The sequence below is a fragment of the Struthio camelus genome, chromosome 15, assembly GCF_040807025.1.
Source record: "Struthio camelus isolate bStrCam1 chromosome 15, bStrCam1.hap1, whole genome shotgun sequence".
In the NCBI taxonomy this organism is placed as follows: domain Eukaryota; kingdom Metazoa; phylum Chordata; class Aves; order Struthioniformes; family Struthionidae; genus Struthio; species Struthio camelus.
In genome coordinates this window covers 2,127,172-2,147,107 of record NC_090956.1, presented here as the reverse complement: position 1 = coordinate 2,147,107, position 19,936 = coordinate 2,127,172, and the positions used below count along the sequence as shown (strand labels likewise).

At 46.8% G+C, this 19,936-nt stretch overlaps 1 protein-coding gene across 1 annotated transcript; it reads left to right on the top strand.

The window, feature by feature from the left end:
* The first annotated feature begins 12,817 nt into the window (after positions 1-12,817).
* On the top strand, positions 12,818-19,449 carry GFER (growth factor, augmenter of liver regeneration). The gene is made up of 3 exons (XM_068907775.1): positions 12,818-13,058; positions 14,136-14,350; positions 15,588-19,449. The coding sequence occupies exons 1-3, from the start codon at positions 12,861-12,863 to the stop codon at positions 15,748-15,750; spliced, it is 576 nt and encodes a 191-aa protein (XP_068763876.1). The 5' UTR covers positions 12,818-12,860; the 3' UTR covers positions 15,751-19,449.
* The last annotated feature ends 487 nt before the right edge of the window (positions 19,450-19,936 follow it).

The following is a 19,936-nucleotide window of genomic DNA, read 5'->3' as shown; positions in this document are numbered from 1 at the left end:
AAGTATATTAAGTGTTTTTCGTATCACAGAAAGGGGCAAATATAGTCATGGCTGCACTGTGGAGAAAGAGTAAAATTAGAGTATCTGCCCCAGGAGCTCACAGTCTGAAAAGACATGGTAGGTAACTGTCGGGGGGGAAGAAGAGCAGAGGGCCACAGCAATTCAGTGACTCATCCAAAAGTATAGAAGTCTACAGCAGAGCTGCACATAAACCCAGGACCACCTAGACTTTCCCCTCCGATATTTCAATTACAAGGCCAACATCTCCACCCTGTGTAAAATGTCCATGACAAGTAAACACCACAGGTCTGATTTACTTATCATTTCAGTATGGAATAACTTTTAAACAGACCAGATTAAAAGGTGTACAAGCAGCCTAAGTGGGAGAAAAGCCTAGACCAATCCTTAACTACGTCCTAGAAGAACCAAAACTAGTGTTTCAGAGCCCAGGTGCCCAATGGTATCAAAAGGCAGCTCTTCACCAGCTGTAACAAAACACAGCTCCGCAGCAGGCATTTTCAAAGTGTAACAAGCAATGATCTTGTTATAAACGCACATGCAGAAGAAAGAGAAAGAATCATGCTATGAACATCCTTTACCACGTACAAAATTTAGGTCTGGGCTGTGTGGGACTCCAAATCATGCATTTCCCATTTCATGTATAGCACAGAAGGAATTGCCACTGGTTAGACTTACTCTTGCAAACCTACCAGGAAAAGACAACGACAGAAAAAGTCCCCAAACTACCCTTGAGATAGTACAGCTGCAAGGTAGAGATACCCGGAAGAATAGCCCTAGTTCACACTGTGGGCACAGCAAAGGGGGGCCCTCACTTGGAACGCTGCTGGTATGAGAGCTTAATCTTTTGCCACCATCACTTTCAGGATCAAAAACCTGTCCTTTACTGTTCTTGAAGGTCACCTGTGATAACACATGACCTATCAGCAACTTTAATGAAAAGCCCAGCTGCTAAAAGCTGATTTTAAAAGTACAAAGAGGTTTTAGACTCTTATTAAATACAGAAACAGGCCCTAATTTAAAAAAAAAAAAAAGTTGACAAAAATATCCTTCACCTTATAAACACGCTAAGCAGTTGAATTTTCACACAGGCTGGGATGAGAGATTTTGCGGTACCTAATCCAGAAGAATGTATTTTATTTCCTCCTAACTTCAGCAGCTGCTGCATGAAATAAGGCATTTTTCAGAAGCCAGCTGAATCTGATTCAGAAATGCTTTGAGCATACACAACAGTGCTGCTCTTCTCCATCCACAGAAACAGCCGCATCTCAAGAGCTTCCGAAGGGGTTTTCAAGGAAGGGCACTGTAGCAAATCATGCTGCAATGCACGTTCACCTGCGACGCAGGTGGTTCATTAACTAATCATAGGCAGAGTTTCCCCATGATAAGGGTTTGAGTGTGAACACCTATGATAACTGGTATTGTACGTGTAATATCTGGAGATAGATGGGTAGAGGTCTGCAGCAAGACTGCATGGCATGACCTTTCTCTCCAGGTAATAACTGGTATGATCTGCATAGTGCTAAGCATTTTACAATACCTATAAGCAGAGCTTTCATTCGGATCACAATGAATTTTTGCAGTTCATAACAGTTTCCTCCTGCTAGAAGAACTGAAGATGCATTAAGACTGAGTATGTTTGTCTGTTCTCCATCAGCAGTTAAAGAGCTTAGGTTGGCAAATACCATTTTCTGGAAGACAGAGAAAGTAAGTTTGCACTGCTGCTACATGATCTATTTTAGATACAGTCCCAACCAGCAAGGCATCCTATGGTGGTGCCGAGAAAGGTCACTGTTCAGTTTCTGAAAGGTCTTGATCTATCTTTTCCGCAATGAAACTGCATGTGATCTTTGTGACTTCTCATGAACCAGCAGGTCATACTCCCTGGAGGACATGTGTAAGGCCAGCAACGCACATGGAAGAGGCACAGTAATGACAGACCTCCTAGTGCACTTTCCTTCTCTTCTGAGAGGCTCTTTCTCCTCTGTGCCTATTTCCATTTTCCTTACAAGCTTTGCTCTGCCATCCTCAAATTACTACATGAGTTCCACTTCTTTTAATCTGCAACTGCTGTGACGTAGGCCGATCTCCCGTGGCAGACACGCGCCCAGGACAACCTCGGTTATTGTCCCTGGCACAGGAGATGGGGGTAAGGATATGGTGGTCCCATCCCCTTCCAGGTCACCGACAGCATGGCCTTAGCCAGACAGCCTGTATAAAATCATAGCAGCATACCAAACTCCCTCCAAAAAAAAAAAAACAAAAACAAAACAAAAAACCTTACTTCTCCTGGAGAAAGGATAGAAGAAAGCAAATAATACATAGCCAAGTCACTCCTTGGTTAATCTGTCACTGGAAGACACTTGACATGGGATTCATCCTGCCTAACTACAGACATCTGTAGCATGGGTGCCTCTGTCTGCCCTAGTCGCATCATGCTTCCTAGAGAGGCAATCGAAACCTAATATAAGGCAACAGAATTGAGGGTGTGATTTATCTGACCAAAGCAAGGCATCCTCTACTTCCTAGTCTGTAAGCAGGGAGGACAACTCCTGACCTCGTCCTTGGAAATCGCAACATGAGAACTTTACTCTTCATTAAGTACTCTTGATTGAAATGTTACAGGGAAAGCACTGCATAGAAAGCGTCACGGAGAAATCACCCCTCATCCGTCAACTCGGGGTGGGGGTGAAAGCAACAGAGCAAACTGGCCTGTTTTTCCTTCAGATGTCCTTGTGATTCAGCCACCAGGCCCACTGGAGAAAGTAGCCTTTCACAAGAGGCTGTATATTCAGGGGCTATAAAACACCTGAAAGGCCCCTGTTTACCAAGCACCTGTTGCAACAATTTCCTAATTCCTTTGTGAAAGCTGCATGTATTTCTAAGGTTATACAAAGGACAAGGGCATGATTCAGGAATGAAATTTCCAGGAAGGATGACAATGTAACTTAATACATTGCAAGGGAAAGATTCCTGCATTGTTTCCTACATCAAAAAAACCAAAAAGGTGTTTGACTACTGATGCTGCTTGTCCCACGAACCCCGAAGAGGCTGCACTTCAGCAGTATACAGACTGCCCGGCACGCTTGGAAACCCTTCAGGGGAAATCTTCAGGGACACAACCTGTAGGGCCAGCAACAAACAGAACAAGATCAAGGAACGCGTAGATATTCGGTTAGCGCTTGTTAGCACTGTTCATGCTAGCATAGGGTAAAATCATAAACAAGACCCTTGTATTCTTCACAGCTTAATCAGAGTAATGTTCATCCTATTCTTTTCCTTTCCTCATTCCCCACTCCCATCGATAAGCAGAATATGCAAAGTGCCTTATCTCTCTCCTGGCGTTTTCATCAGCATTAGCTAAAAGTTCACCTTCACTTCAGAGCAAAGACAAAGCCTTTGTGTGCCTATTCCCCTCCAAAATATTGTCCAGAGAGGACAATACTTAATCCTCACTTAGAAGCCTGAGAGAGAAAAAGAGTAATGTGAGAGGAGAAATGTTATTTCATTATTGTTTCGTCCTTAAAGATTCAACACATTTTCATGGCAGTTGTTATCTGTGAAAAATCTGTTCCTCCGCCACCAACTAAGACTTACTACTACCCACTTGCCTTGTCCTATTACAAGGAAAATGAGTCACTCAACAAAAAAAAAAAAAAACAGAGAGCACTGCATAAGGATAAGGATAAAGACAGAAACCTCCAGGTATATCTTTTGTATACGGTACAAGTTATTTTAAACATACAACTCTTATAGCAAACTGTTCATTGGTTTTAGGAGGCAAAATGGGAATCTCTGATAAGAAAGGACCCTCAAAATCCACATCAGAAACCGCATGGTAACAAAGATCTAACACATTTTTAATTAATTTCAAATAATGTCTCCTTACTAAAACAAGGCATGTTTGAACTGGGAAGGCAGTAATTAATTTCACAGATGCTCAGAGAGACACTGGGGTATAGGAGACAAAGAATGGAGCGCGGCGCATGAGAATCGGAGGACTGCCTGTTACCACTAGCATAATCGGGTTTGGTTTTCTCCCTGTCCCTGCCCTTGTGAATGTGTACACCACTGTTCCTGAATTCTCACTTTAACCACCAACAGCATCCACACACAAGAACTGCATTAACTTTAAAATAATGTGCTGTAGTCTCTCAGTATAAACTCCCAAATTCGAGTAAGGCAGAGTCTTGGTATACTCTGTGCAAAGTCTCACACCTCAGACAGTCCTGAACAGTTTTAGACACTTCTGGACAGCTCTGAAATGAGACTGATGCCTTAAGGAGCAGCTCACTCCTGCATTCACTGGCACTGAACTGTATCAGTATAGCAGTGGGCCCCTTCCTGATGTCATACCTCAGGAAATTTTGCAAGTGATGCATTTCTTCCATGCAAGCAAACCTCCCCCATATAATATGGTTAACAGAAATGCTTCTGCAATGATTTATTTACCTGGAAATGCACATTTGTTTGTTTTTTAATGCTGCTATTTCCTAGTTGATTGTAATTGCAAACATCTGTATGACTAATTACTAAGAATGGCAAACTAGTTTTTTGTAACTGATTGGACTCTAGGCTAACATCCTTATGTATAAATAGAACACAGTTTCCTGTTAAGTGTTTTGGTATCACCCTGGAGAAGGCAACAGTTATGTTACAGGGCAAAATTTTCCAAAGCACTTTGAATAACTTAATGGGAAGTCAATGGTGTTTAGGTTTCCAAATGAAGTAGAAGACTTAAAACATATTTTTCCTTGTTCTCTGACCAAAATCTAACTTTCTACTGCAACAACCAAGTAAAATGCATGCCAGCAGACAGTCAGGGCTCTCTGGCTTTTCAGGGCATTATATCTCCACAGAATCCTGTTGCCTCCTAAAAGCCAGCTATAGGGTAGTAGTAAGAGTCTCGTCCTCTCCATGTTATTGAGCAAGGTATCTTCAGTTTTTAACAGCTTTTCTCTAGATGCAATCATACCCTTATATGCATCCTGCCACCTGTGAAAACACATTTTACCTTTCACAGACCTCTCCATCAGACATTAAGGGTCTATGCTGTAGGCTGACCACTGGAGCACCTCCTGAGCGCACCAAAGGCCCTACAGCCTTCCCTACTCTCTGGGCTTTGTCTGCCTGTGCTCAAGGCCAGCTCTGATGTGGCACAGCTGCAAAACTGGGCTCAGGTAGCTGGGAAAAGAGCTGTGTGAAGCCTCCTTGAGGTCTCCCCTCCTTTGCGCGAGAGCTGCATTTAAGCTGAGGCCTTTGCTTTTGTCTGAACTCTGCTGCAGGTATGCCTGTGCCCAGCCACGCACTCTGCTGATCCTATCTTGACTTCCTAGCTTGGCCTCGGGCTGCCTTGTTTCTATGGACCTGTCTGCCAATCGCTGGATTGCTGGCTGACTCCGCTTACTGCCACCAGACCTGCTCCGTACTTCTTGCCTATCTACTGCAGGAGCGTGCCTCTTCTCAGGGAGGGCCTTGCCCTGCCTGCCTTGCTGCCACCCTTGGCTCCCACCTCACCTTCCTGGTGGAGCAGCCTGCTCCTGGGGTTCCCCAACCCTGACTTCCAGGCCTGCATCCCTAGGGAGCTGGCCATGGTATAACCAGGGCTCAGGGGGCGAGCAGTGTGTCCCTCTCCTAGCCGTCATTCACCCTTGTGATGATACAGAAGGAACAGAAGGATGAGTATCTTGCCCCAAGTAGAGATCATCTCCCATTGCCAGCTCATTCCTCCTTCCTTTCCTGTACACCAGGCATTAGCTGCCAGTTCATAAGCTCTTGTTTAGCAAATACCAAAGATAAGAGCAGAACATCAAACAGCAGTCTTCCTCTGAGAAACTCAAACACACCCTTTTCATTTTCTCAAGCAGAGTTCACTAATGCTTCCTGGTAATTACCGTCATTATAGTCCTGTGCATTACCCTATTCCAGGCACAGATTAAGCAGCTGTTAGGAAGAGGCACCTATTCAGCAGACTTTACTGAGCCCTGCCTTCAGATATAATTATACAAAAAATAGATGCATTGTTGGTAGTGTTTGTGCCCAGGAGTGCTCTGAGGCACCGCTACTGCCAGGTGCCTTGATTACAGACTGAGGAAACCCCAGCGGGGCACAGGGCAGGGATGGAGGAGCCCTTTGGTCACTGCCTCCAGGAAACAGGTTCTTTCAGGAGGGTTTGGGTTTTTGTAAGTGCTTATTTGGAAACAGTCTTTGTCACATTCCCAGCTACTACATCAAAGTCCTGGAACCGGAGGGCTGGGTGGGAATGTTGTAACGCACCAGCCTGCTGGGGCTCACTGCTGCGTGCGACACCGGTTCCTTTGGCTCTAGGGCTCAAGTCCCCCAAGGGCAACAGCAAAGGCTCACGTATTTCCAGCCAGTGCTGGAAGAGAGGCAGCAGTGGTGCAAGAGGGAACAGGAGAACCCTTTAGCAGCAGCCCAGTCATAGAGGCGCTCCAGTATCACTCAGTCCCACCTGGCGGATGCCTGGCTGAACACCAGCACCTGTCCAGGCCCCACATGTGCACCTTACAGACTGGGCATCATGAAGCAATATGTGCGGGGCATCTGCCAAATGAAATAGCTCTCTTGGAGTGATATCGGAAGTGCATTCATTTCTTGTAGGGTTAGAGATTGCACAGCTGTTGCAGTGGCTCATCCAGGTGCAAAATTGGGAATTGCTGATGCAAAAGATTTAAACAGAGAAGCAGCAAAGACAGATCCTCCCAATAGCTCCTCAGTGAAGCACTTATATCAGCAAGTAGGCACAACAGGCAGGAAGGGACGGTCATTGAGCAAGGGAGGAAAAACATGACACAAACATCTTTAAAAGACACTATATTGTCTTGCTTGTATATTAATATTCATTATTAAGCCTTAATAGCAACACCATCACCATTATTCCTTTGTACTTCTACAATCTGTATTATTATACAGCTTTACATTGACTAGTTATTTTTACCTTTATAATATATTACTATCATTATCTCTATTCAGCAGAAGGGGAGAACAGGCAGATTCATTTCCTGATAGCTGGCAAAACCCAGTGATGTCACTAAGTAAAAGGGGTTCATACGGAAAGGCAGAACTTGGCTCAGACTCTAAGTGAAGAACCCAAGGTCACAGCTGGAGAGAAGAATGGAGGGCTTCTGTGTCCTTGCTCTGCTCAGTGCAATATTCCTTCCTCCAGCTGGGTCAAATTTAAGGTTTGACTCTGCGTTTGGATTCACTTAGAGACAGGAAAGTGGATTTCCTCACTCTGATTAGAATCTGAGCGTCTCTCCATTTGTTCCTCATCTACTTTCAACCAAGACCATGCTGGCTATGATGGCAAAGAGAGAAAATCAGGAGCGCCTCTTCATAAAGAACCAGTTCTGTTCTTACAGCTGACCAGAAAAAGGGCAGGGGAAGCAACACCGAGCACAAATCCCTCCTCAGCTAACAGCGTCTTTCCAATTTATATTTTAATTTTAAATAAATGTCAAACTTGCTTATAATCTTAACTAAATAAATGAAATCACTTACAAGGAAGCAAACAGACTGTGTTAACAGCCAATCAAGGAGACTGCTTTTACTTAAAAACATCTCTGCAACGATTTAATTACTTAAATGCTGGACAATAAAGCACTGTAGGAAATTCCCCTGCTCATTTTCCTAGATACTGACTTACCTTTTCTCCAGAATGAAACTAAACAATGAGGTCATCAACATCATTTAAATATTTATTGGTGTGCAAGGACAACAAATATAAGGAATGTCTTTTTCCCCAGTAGATCTTTCCCTTATGTCTGAAATTTATATAGATACAGTTGTCTGTAACTTTAGACAAAGCCACCTCAGTAGTTCCTATCAGTTACTCATGTCTCTTCTCCTCTCTCACGAATATCAGCAAAGAAATGTTCTCATAAAATTGCATATATGAAAAACAGAACACTAGTAAATGCTAGGCCCAAAGATGGCCATCTAGATCATCGGTTCAGTGCTACACAGACTAGAAAACTTATCAGCCATTTCCACGAAATGTACATTAAGTTTTGAAACCCTCTTCGAAGGCATGTCTTTGAAGCATCTTTCTAAACATGATGCATTACCTAGTAAACATTTTACACCATGCTGTGTTAAATAGATCAGAGGATAACAGCTTAAAAATGAGCGGTATCTTTTCAGCAGCTTTCATACAAATTGCCTCTTTGCAGAATTTGGGGCATAACAGCCCTAATTTAACATCAGGAAAAAGACTCAAGATGCATTGCCAATAGACTCTGAACGGCCTGGAAGAAAGTGGATGTGGAGAAGTATGGCTATTTCTAGAAGGCAAGAACTGCTGAGGAGAAGGCTGCCACATCAGAGCTGCCTGAAGGCACATGAGAAGAGCTGGTGCTGGCTGAGGGGCAAGAGAAGTGGGGAGGAGAGGCAAAAACCTATCCCCAGCAACTGTTATAAAATTTCTTAAGATGATATTTTGGAGGGACCACCTGGAGAAATCTCAGGTGATAACAAGCAAAAGCACTAAACAGTGCCAAGCTAATTGCTAAAGAAAATATTCTGGAATTTTCTGAACAAAGAGGGCAGTGCTCACCAGAGGATTCAGGTGCCCAGGTGGAACCAAGGCTGCACAGAAAGGCCTCCTCACCCAGGCAGCCGAAATGCAGATAAAATGCAGCACTTTTTATCTGCTTGCAAAGATCAGAAAAAAACAAAATTTAAATATGAAAGAGCAAAACCAGGATTCCCCTCTTCTGCTGCTGACTCTGCTACATCCATTCATCTGGGAAACGTGAGTGCCTCAGTTTCCCCATTGATAACTTGGCAAAACCGCACATCCACACTTTGCAAAGATAGAGAGCTGGCCAGGTGAGTTACACACCTATACAACTCCCTGAGTCCCCGTTTTTCCCCCAGCTCCTAACAGGGTAAAACTGAGCAGAAATGACTCTGAAGGTCAGAGGAGACAACAGTATCAAAGGTGTCGGGAGTGGCAGAAACTGCCCCAGCCTGTGGCTCGGGCTGGCAAACGGCCTGCGCCGGGGCATTGTGAGATCACCGCGCTGCTCCTGCCGTCATCGCCTTCCGCACAGTGCTGCCGGGCATGGCCCTCTGCGCATGCTGACCCCGGCGGACGCAATTTATTCCTATTCTCGCAGTGTCTTCGCTTGTACTGGGCCACCTCCATCCCAGCCCTCAGGGGAGAGCCTGTAAGACTGTTCTGGCCAAGTCAAGTTTCATGTATTAAGCAAAGTGTCATAGTTTTTTCTTGACCTGCAGGACACGAAGATGTGAAAAGTGGAAATGGACACAAACTTCACATTCTAGAGTGCACTGTCCACGGTGGGAGACTCATCCTCCGGCCTTGAAATCTCTCTCTAATGGCACCACAGCATCAAGCCAAAAAGAAGAAAAAGAATGACCTTATGCTGGTGTTTTACTGGGAAAAGGACAAGAAGTCAGGAAAGAAATTGCTTTGTCTACCCTCTGGCTCATCTTCACGTTCTTCTGATGTGGACAGTCCCTCCACTTCATCTGCACTAGACCAGCCTACAACATTGGGCAGACCAAAGAGAAGAAAATGCCTCATCTGCAAGAAGTCAAAAAACAAGAGGAAGTACTTGAGGATGACAAGAGGCATGAACTTAAGGAGGAGGGTAAGAGCAACTCAGTGAGGAAGGTTTGGGCAGTGCATATGCAGCTAGGGTGTCTCTTTTTACCATAAAAAGATGGCTAGCAGCTGATGAGCTGTGATCCTCCAGGGCTAACAGAAGGTGAGAACTAAACCGTGACAGAAATGACGTGGAAGGGAGGGCATCCTCACTAGGCATAGACAAAGAGAAGAGCTTAGGTGAGGACTTAGGGAATAAGCAGCAGTTAAATCAGTATTCTGGATATTCCTTTTACCCCAGGAAGTGAGCCAGACGCCAGTCCTGTGATCAGGCTGCTCTTCTTCCACATACGTTTTGAAAGTTCCCTCCTCACTCCATCCTCTCTTACAGCTAGAGAGGAGACACAGGTTGCCCGTTGTCTGAATGAGCTCATCTAGTCCGTGCATTTTAATGAGGCTTCAGAGGTCCCAGCCCTACTTCTTTTCATCCTCAGAATCCCCCTTAAGAATTTTCTAACACTGTTCTGTCTCACGGAGCCTGGCTGTGGGGTGCACTTTAGGCAGTCACGCTCTCTGAACTGTGGTATGAATTGACCAAAGCTTTACCTGCACTTTTAGCACAGTGCCAAGCCCCAGCTCATTAGCCTTTGAAGGGGTGAGGGACACAGCTGTGAACCTGATGCTGTGCTGCGTGATCACCCAGGTTTGGATCAGAGCTGGGTCACATCCCCTGTATATACACACATGTGCATCTACAATGTCTCGTTAGCTCCCTTTATTAGGACGACTGACTGAACCAACCTCATTTAGACGAGGTAAGTCAATCACAGTCCTCACACGCTTGCAAACCGTCTGGCTTTCCAGAAAAGGAGGAGAAAGCAAGCTGCTGAATGTCCACTCAACACAGAAGAGCTGGGGCGAAAGACCTGGGCTTTCCTTCACACCATGGCGGCATATTACCCAGAGCAGCCCAGCAGCACCCAGCAGCAGGAGATGGCTCAGTTCTTTAACCTACTTAGCAAGTTCTACCCTTGCGTAACATGTGCAAACAATCTCAGGAACAGGTAAATAAATCCCTTCTCAATATACTTTTACCTAAACACAAGCATGTAGCAGTTTTTAAAAAAGCAAAATTTGAAATGGAGACATTTTGCTACAGGTGCAGAAGTCTAATTTAACTGATTTTTTTTTTAAATCACATTGTTGCGTAAATCACTACACTGGAGATAATATTTAGGCCCCCTTCAAGACAACCTGCAGGCAGGAAAGCTAGTCTGTGCCGCTGAGCTCTCTTAAGTGCGGCCTGCTGACCAGCTAGGTACCCAGCAGCACACCGAAAGCAGACAACTAGCAATGATATTTCCACTAGAAGGAGCTGGTCCGAAAGGATTTTGAGATATTCATGTGCCCTAAGGGTTTGAAGGCTTTTATAGCGAGAAAGCAATGGGGGGACCTGGAACAGCTCAACTTTATCCTACGTGAATAGCACACGTTATGAGCAAGGCTTGAAGAGGTGTAAAATAAGCAATTACTGATATCTTTGTAGTGGTGGCAAATAAATGATAAAGATAGATATAGATTGCAGAGGAGGTATGTCCCCCTTGATCTGAATTATCCTTTTTTCTGATCAAGGTGGAAGGCAGAACTCTAGAAGCTGGAATGTAGTCTCTGGATATTTTACAGAGCAAAGCAGGCTACGTTTTAGTCTTTCCTTGTCTGGACAGTGAATTCATTGATTCTGCATGGGCTCCATTTGTGTCTGTTTTTTTTCTGCCTCTACAGCTTAAACACGAAAAAGCCAGATACCAGCAGCCGGAAGAACCTATGCCAGTGGCTCTGTGCACTTCATAACGATGTGAATAAAATGTTGGGCAAACCTCCCTTTAACTGCTCCCAGGTGGACGAGCGCTGGCGAGAAGGCTGCAAAAGTGGTTCGTCCCACTAGCGCACGGACGTGCTACCAGAAAGAAAAGCAAACCTATTCTCTTCAAATGCAATGACATTCAAAACTGAGTCTGGTGCAGTATCATTAAAAATTATACAAAGAAGCAGATTTGCGCGCAGTGTTTAACACAGCTTGAGAGAATAATCAGGTCAAATCGTCTCACCAGCTATCCGGGAAAACTGTCTTTCCAAGTGAGCTCTGGGGGCAGATGAAATTGCTGCTGTGTGATTGTATAGCTGCGACCGCAGCCTTCTCTCACGGCAATGATTTCACAAACGCACAGAAACAGACATTTTGGCCTCCTGCCAGCGCTCACCTTGCGGTGCCCACACCGGTACCACCGCCGGACTCGGCATTACCCAGCGGGAGCAGGAACGTAGGATGTGGTGTGTGTGAGAGGGATGTGGTGCTGGGAGAGGGGGATGCGGCGCACGTGTGGAGGACACGACGTGTGTGGAGGACACGGCATGTGGAGGACACGGTGTGTGGAGGACACGGCATGTGTGGAGGACGCAGCATGTGTGTGGGGGATGCGGTGCATGTGGAGGACACGGCGTGTGGAGGACACAGCATGTGTGGAGGACGCAGCATGTGTGTGGGGGATGCGGTGCATGTGGAGGACACGGCGTGTGGAGGACACGGCATGTGTGGAGGACACAGCATGTGTGTGGGGGATGCGGTGCATGTGGAGGACACGGCATGTGTGGAGGACGCAGCATGTGTGGAGGACACGGCATGTGTGGAGGACGCAGCATGTGTGTGGGGGATGCGGTGCATGTGGAGGACACAGCATGTGTGGAGGACACAGCATGTGTGTGGGGGATGTGGTGCATGTGGAGGACACGGCGTGTGGAGGACACGGCATGTGTGGAGGACGCAGCATGTGTGTGGGGGATGCGGTGCATGTGGAGGACACAGCATGTGTGGAGGACACAGCATGTGTGGGGGGGATGCGGTGCATGTGGAGGACACGGCGTGTGGAGGACACGGCATGTGTGGAGGACGCAGCATGTGTGGGGGGGATGCGGTGCATGTGGAGGACACGGCGTGTGGAGGCCGCAACACGCGTGGAGGACACGGCAGCGCGCGTGCCGAGGACACGGCGTGTGCAGAGGCCGCGGCGTGGGTGTCCGCAGCGCAGCTCCCGCTGGTCCCCTATGAGGCGTCAAGGGGATAATTGCATCACGGCGCGCTGAGAGAAGTCCAGGAAAAAAAGGGTGAAATTCAGGTAAAGCCCCTCCCCCGCCACCCCCCCCGCCCGGACATGGCGGCCTCCCCCGGCCCGACGTGCACCGCGGCCGCAAGATGGCGGCGCCCGGTGAGGGCAGGCGCGGCGCGACGCCTTTCCCGGGCACCGACAGCGGCGCCTTCCCTTTCCCCGTCCCGCCCGGCGCCGTCGCCGGCTCCGGGGCGCAGGAGCCGCCCAGGAAGCCGTGCCGGGCCTGCACGGACTTCAAGAGCTGGCTGCGCGAGCAGAGGAGGCGGGCGGCGCCGGGCGGCGCGGTGAGGAGGCGGCGGCGGCGCCGGGGGCGGGAAGGGGCCGGTCCGTCTGCCCGGAGCCCCGGGGGGGGGGGTTGAAGGGGGCCGGTGGGGCCGGTCCGTCTGCCCGGAGCCCCGGGGGGGGGGGTGTGAAGGGGGCCGGTGGGGCCGGTCCGTCTGCCCGGAGCCCCGGGGGGGGGGTTGAAGGGGGCCGGTGGGGCCGGTCCGTCTGCCCGGAGCCCCGGGGGGGGGGTTGAAGGGGGCCGGTGGGGTCGGTCCGTCTGCCCGGAGCCCCGGGGGAGGGGGGTTGAAGGGGGCCGGTGGGGCCGGTCCGTCTGCCCGGAGCCCCGGGGGGGGGGGTGTGTGAAGGGGGCCGGTGGGGTCGGTCCGTCTGCCCGGAGCCCCGGGGGGGTGTGTGTGAAGGGGGCCGGTGGGGTCGGTCCGTCTGCCCGGAGCCCCGGGGGGGGGGGTTGAAGGGGGCCGGTGGGGCCGGTCCGTCTGCCCGGAGCCCCGGGGGGGGGGGAGTGTGAAGAGGGCCCGTGGGGCCGGTCCGTCTGCCCGGAGCCCCGGGGCGGGGGGGAGTGTGAAGGGGGCCGGTGGGGCCGGTCCGTCTGCCCGGAGCCCCGGGGGGGGGGGAGTGTGAAGAGGGCCCGTGGGGCCGGTCTGTCTGCCCGGAGCCCCGGGGGGGTTGAAGGGGGCCGGTGGGGCCGGTCCCTCTGCCCGGAGCCCCGGGGGGGGGTGTGTGAAGGGGGCCAGTCCCCACCGCAGCCGTGGGGGGGGGGGGTGAAGGGGTTTGTGCACCTCCCTCCGGGGGTGGGAAGGGTCTGTGGTGCCCCCACAGCTGCCCGGTGGGGGTGATGGGGCTCCTGCTCTACTGCCAACCCCGGGGGTGCTATGGGGTCCCCCCTCTTCTGTCTCCTGTGGAGGTGTCAAGGGAGCTCCCCCCCCCCCCCAAACGGCCTCTGTCACCCCCCGGATTTAGCAGAGGCCTGTTGTCCTTCCTTGTTGGGGTGTGAAGGGCCTGTCCCCCTCCCCGTTCATCCCCCGCCTGCGAGGAGCTCTGTCCCTGATGTCCCCCTGCCGCCCCCTGTCCCGCTGCAGGACGCCAGCGTTGCCGCCGAGGAGAAGGAGCCGCCGGCGGACTGTCCCCTGGACAGCGAGCAGCTGGGCCGCAGCACCTGGGCTTTCCTCCACACCATGGCCGCGTATTACCCCGACCAGCCCACTGGCGCCCAGCAGCGGGAGATGAGGCAGTTTATCAACCTCTTCTCCAAGTTTTATCCCTGCGAGCAGTGTGCTGAAGATCTGAGGGAAAGGTGAGCAGCCTTATCAGTGTTTTTATGGGTGCCGCTCAAGTGCGGGACTGCGGTAGCTGTTTGCGTATCATCTGCTCTTCCTGTAATTGGGGTTTATAGCCATCTGAACTGGTTTTTCTTTTTTTGTTACTGCATAAATCATGTATATGCTTACTTAAAAAAAAAAAAAAAAGGCTTTTTCTAGTGCTGTTAAGTTGTGTGCTGCCTCCAAGACCTCCCAGAAGAGGTTTTGTAGTTTTTTTCTGGTTCAAACCTGACCTGACTAGTCATGGAATTAGACTGGGACTAATTTGGCTTTTGGGAGGTAAGTGTGTGCTTCTACCTCAAAAATGCACCTTTATTGGCGGTCTCAGCAGTGGAGCTAAAGACTGCAATGGGCTGTGATGTTTGGTAAAGTTTTCTACCCCTGTTACTGTCAACGTGTTTCTAGAAAACTTCAACTCCTATTTTCCAAATGACGAATGTTTTTAAAAATAACAAAAAAACTCAATCAGATAGTATGGAGTGGGTACTAATTTATCTTGGTTGGGGTGAAATTACGTATCATCTAGTGGCAACAGACTTTGTCATGTTGGGGGACATGGAATCGGTGATTTTCATCTCTAGAAAAGGTTCTCCTTAGCTGCTGAGAAGATTGAACAGTATTAGGCTGGCTAGTACAAAAACAACTGAAAACTTGAAGTAGTGTTTAGGAACACTTTACAGGCTGAGTGTAACTAGAGCTAAATATATTATAAGCTAGGCTGATTCTTTGACCAAAACGTAACCGAATAGAGCAAAAACATTTTTTTTCCTATTTGAAACCTAATTAATGACGAAAAGTCAGCAGGTATCACGCGGTAGAAAAAAAAACTGCTCGATGTTCTCCACTTACATGGTTAAGATTTTATTATTACTACTATGGAATGTATTAATATACTTGAGTATTTCCTGCTTCTCATGATGGATAGGCCGTTTGACTCCTGCATCTTTCCCAGCTGAGCACAAGACTAGGAGTTGAATGAAACCAATCTAGTTGCAGCTGTTGGGGTTTTATTGGAGAGGTGCAGCCTCTGGTGATTACCAATCTCAATGTGCTTGTTCTGAGGCCTTTTGGGGACTCATCTTGCAATAATGGAAGAGGAGACTCCAGCTATCTGTGTGCAGTATTCCTGCTTTGGGGATTGACTTGGTGAATGTAAAAAATCAATAAATAACTAAATAAAAATAACATGTATTTCCTCTTCCCTGTCTGCAGATTACGTACAAATCAGCCTGATACTAGCAACAGAAATAACTTCTGCCAGTGGTTGTGTCTTCTTCATAATGAAGTGAACAGGAAACTGGGGAAAACTGAATTTGACTGCTCTCGTGTGGATGAGCGCTGGCGAGATGGTTGGAAAGATGGTAGTTGTGATTAATCTGTAGAGAGTACTCGGGAAATTTAACAGACCTAATTCAGTCTGGTGTGAAGTCACTACATGGAGAAGTGCAAGTAAATGTGCGTGTGCATGTGTGCATGACTGATGTGGCTTGTGGAAATAAAGGTGAAACCAATTCTAAAAGACAATTTGAAAATCTTATCCTAAGAGTATTTTGATGAATGCTTGCATAGAATATACTGCCCATAATCTGAAGGGCTGAGGCCTTACCTTTGGCACAGGAATTGGCAGAAACCTGTGAAATTACGTTACTGACGAGCTTGTAGAGACTTTTTCATTTTTACATTTCCTTATTTTATGGGCATTCTGTGTCTAGAGTTTCTTCTCCCTGCCTGTAGTTGTAGGGGACTTCCCTTCAGCATTTTTCATTTATCTGCAAGCATTGGCTTAACGTTTTAGAAAACACGTCTCTCTTTTCATCTCTCTTTTACCTCTGTTGTTCTGATACAGCAAACTCATACTGTGTTTTGTGACAAGTCTGTAGTCCTCGATCTCTTTATCGGAGCTCTCCAGTGCTTGTTGTTAAACTTGCATCCTGTTAATTTGCTAAAATGCCTGAAGGCAGGTACGTTTGATTTAAATGCTAAGGTCACAGAACCCAGACCTCATTCCATCTTTGTGCCTCAACTTTTCACGTAAGAGGGCGTTGTTGAAAGGGAAGTTAAAGCATGGCAAAAAAGCCATTTGGGTGAGTGGAATGAGGTATCAACTGGGTGACATTCAAGTATTTTAAACTGATTGCAATTTTGTTTGGATTCAGGCAGGGTTTAATAAGGAGTTCTACTGAGCCACTTTCTCTTGAAGCAGTTTCCGCTGCTGCTTTCTTCTCTGCTGTGAACTCTTGTCAGTTATGGAAATAACTCTAATGATCTGAGACAGACTGATACCTGTTATGAAGTGTGTTCGGATTTGTTTAGCATACAGTATTTCTGAGATGTCATTTGTGTTTTGAAATTCTTGACTGGTACTTGCTGACAAGATTGATGCTCTGGTGTACCTCTAGCTAAAATGCCTCTAGAACAAAAGGACTTTATAAACCCGTGCAGCGTTTGAGTTTTGCTTAAGACTGTGATGCTAGCTTTACGTAATATTTATTGCACAGGATTCAAAGTAGTCTCTAAAGTAGATTGCCTCCCTAGAAAGCAGTCAGAATCCTTACTATATGTATTTTTCTTAGGTCATCTATACTGCATCAGCATGTTACTGATATATGTGTGAATTTCAGATTCAAGTGAAATAGTATAAATGATTTATACCACAATGTATTTATAATCAGCTTACGAAAGAGTCAGAATAGTTTCATGTTCTTAAAATAGCAATATGATGCCCTTCTTATTGCATTTCTGGCTATGAAAAGTTTGCAGGAGTTTGCACAAACCATGACAACAGTAGGCTTTTTCCCTCTGGATTTCCTGCTGATATTTCTTGCATGTTTAATGAGTTTCCTTATTTCATGCACTACGGTACCTTTGTAAATTTACTCTCACTGATAAAGCGAGTTATATGAAAATGTTAACAGGTCATCCAGGGAGATGACAGTTCATATCTGAGAACTTTGATCTTGAATCATTCGTGTATGGGGCTCTTCAGTGTTTTAAAAAAAGCAATTAGAGCTTTGGAAATAGTTCGGCTGGATTATGGCTTATTCAAGTCCTTTCAAGTTAGACCTGTTAAAACAGTATCAGATTTTATAGATTTGTAACACTCAGGTGACTATGCATTATTGCAGGTTTTATGTAATAACTTTCCTAAATGCAAAACTGAATATAGTTATCTTGTGATGTATGCAATCCAACTTACAACTTCAGGATATTGTCAGAGCACTTTTAATAACCTAGCAGCTTTTCTATTAACATGTTGAGTTTCTTAGGGCAGTCAAGTTCCAGTCCCTAGTTCTTGCTTTTTAATAATGAACTCGGTCTCTAAAGTTAAGCACGTTGGTATCCACTAGTGGGGAGAGGACCAGCACAAAGGCTGTAGTACTGCTTTTGTCTGTCGTGACAGTCATAATTTAGCCCTTCCTGTCAGGATAGCTTTAGCAGCTGCAGCTGTGGGGAGACATTTTCTTCTGGACTTGGTTGCGCTAAAGTAGAAACTTACTGCTCTTCCTTTCCACTCTGCCCTTAACTACTCTGTATGACCGTTTCATTGTCCTTGGAGGAGATGAAGAAATTTCATTCTAATCTGCTTCAGTGTAAATAACCAGGCTGGTAAAATGCTTCCTGTCTCATCTTAACACTGAAAATGAGCCAGGTCATTTAAATGCACTTACTCGTGCCAGCCTGCCTAAGCTCTGCAGATAAGTCATATGACCACTGCTGTCCTGTGCTGTCACGCAATTGGTGACAGGCAGGTGAGTGGTTGCCCTCCACCATGCTAAGAGTGTGTTGGGGGGGGGGGGGGGGAATCAGACAACCCTTTCAAAATCAGGGTTGGGGACCAGCTATGGGAACAGAACAACTCTTTTGTTGTCTTGCCTTGCATTGGTCAAGGAGATAGAGGTGTACAGAAGGAAAAGCCCCCTCTGTCGGTATGCTCTGCTCTGTTATGCTAGTAAAGGAAGAGCCTTAAAGGTGAAGCCAGTATCCTTAGCAAATGCTTCTTAATAATGAGACCACCAATTGTGGGTACTAGGAAGTTGGGGCAATTTGTAACTTTGCTAAATCTTTGTGTTCTGCTGTGAACTTTGCCATTTGGTAAAGCGTGTGCTTGCATTTTCTGTTCTCTTCTGTACAGCCATAAGTAGGAAAGCTTTGACTTGCCATATGTTTCTCAGGCATAACATCATCTCTGTGGACTTGACTGTGTGGGGGATCTTTTGCTGCTTGGACTAAATCTAAAGGTTTAATCTTATGTATGACACTTTTTTTGAAGATACTTGTATTTGTTTACAGAGAAAGAAGGAAAAAGTGTGAATTCTCTAAAGCACTTGATTAAATGTAGTTTTAAAAATATATTTATTCAGATTATATTTCTGTTGATGTAAAAATAATAGAGCAACCGAGTGCCTCCCTGGCTTCCCTACTGCATAAGGCCTTATGAAAAGGCATCCTGATATGCTGCTGCGTCTAATGTTGTGCATGCCAGTATATTGCTGCCTGAGCTTGATCAGTTGTGCGTCTCTGTGTATCGATCAGAGAAGCTGGGGCTGCAATTAGTCCTTTTCTGTTGAGCTGATGAACTGATGCAATTCTCTTCAGACAAAGAAGCTACAGAAACAGATTTTTGTAGACCAGGTCCTTGCCCATGAATTTGTAGCTTGGTTATATTTGGGGATTGGTGGGGGGTTTTTTATGATGATCAAGTGTTTTTGCTGTATGTTTCAGCATTAAGGGTAACAGTAGTTGGGAGTAAGCTCCAATCTTGCTGAATTTGAGCAGGATGTCAGATGGGGGTGTCATCCGCTGAAGGGCAATGTTTTATGTTGGCTGCATATTCACCATACAACCATGCCCTTCCCATCGCATTTGCCAGAAAGGGGAAAATGCTTTCTATTAATATGAGGAGCTCTTGCAAGACAAAGTAGTGAGGAGGAGCAGGTGCTGCCTGAGGAACTTGCAGGACCTTACTCAAGAGCTGCTCCTGTGTAATAGGCACCTGGCTAACCTCCAGCTTCGCAAAGGTACTGTTTTCATGAACTGATTTGCACTGGTAGCTCTGACTTTTTTTTTTTTTTTTTTTTAAAACATCACCACCACTCCTGAAAGCAAAGAGCAGGGAGCCACAAGGGAATTGCGTGCTTCATGAATGGGAGGCAGAGTGGCCTTGAGCAGTAACAAGTGCAGATGTTGACAGAAGCACTATGATGCTTTTAACATTTTTCCAGGGATTAGCTGTTCCTTTGCAGTGTGGTAGATGTGCACAGTCAAGATTCCCAGGAGTGGCTTTGCTTGCATGTGGTTTTTTTTTTGTTCCAGCCTGTTGCAGGCAGTGTATGATATTTCTTCTTGTAGAAGTTTTAGTCTCCATCCTCTGTGATTGGCCATGACTTTGTTCTGTGATCCAGGCTTTGGATGGGGTGGGGTTTGATAACTTCTTTTTCTTTCTTCCTATCAGCATTGACTTTTTTTTTCCCCCTCAAGTTTTTGGAATGGCTGTTCAGGCCACTTCTCTGGTGCGATGGAGAGGTGGAGAGGACCTGTTCAGTATTTTGTGCAATCAGGAA

What these genes read in the sequence shown, in the direction of transcription:
- GFER (XM_068907775.1), top strand. Translation starts at nt 12,861, where the DNA reads ATGGCGGCGCCCGGTGAGGGCAGGCGCGGCGCGACGCCTTTCCCGGGC. An exon ending in GGGCGGCGCCGGGCGGCGCG is followed by an intron (nt 13,059 to 14,135) that starts GTGAGGAGGCGG and finishes GTCCCGCTGCAG; the next exon opens with GACGCCAGCGTTGCCGCCGA. An exon ending in GCTGAAGATCTGAGGGAAAG is followed by an intron (nt 14,351 to 15,587) that starts GTGAGCAGCCTT and finishes CCCTGTCTGCAG; the next exon opens with ATTACGTACAAATCAGCCTG.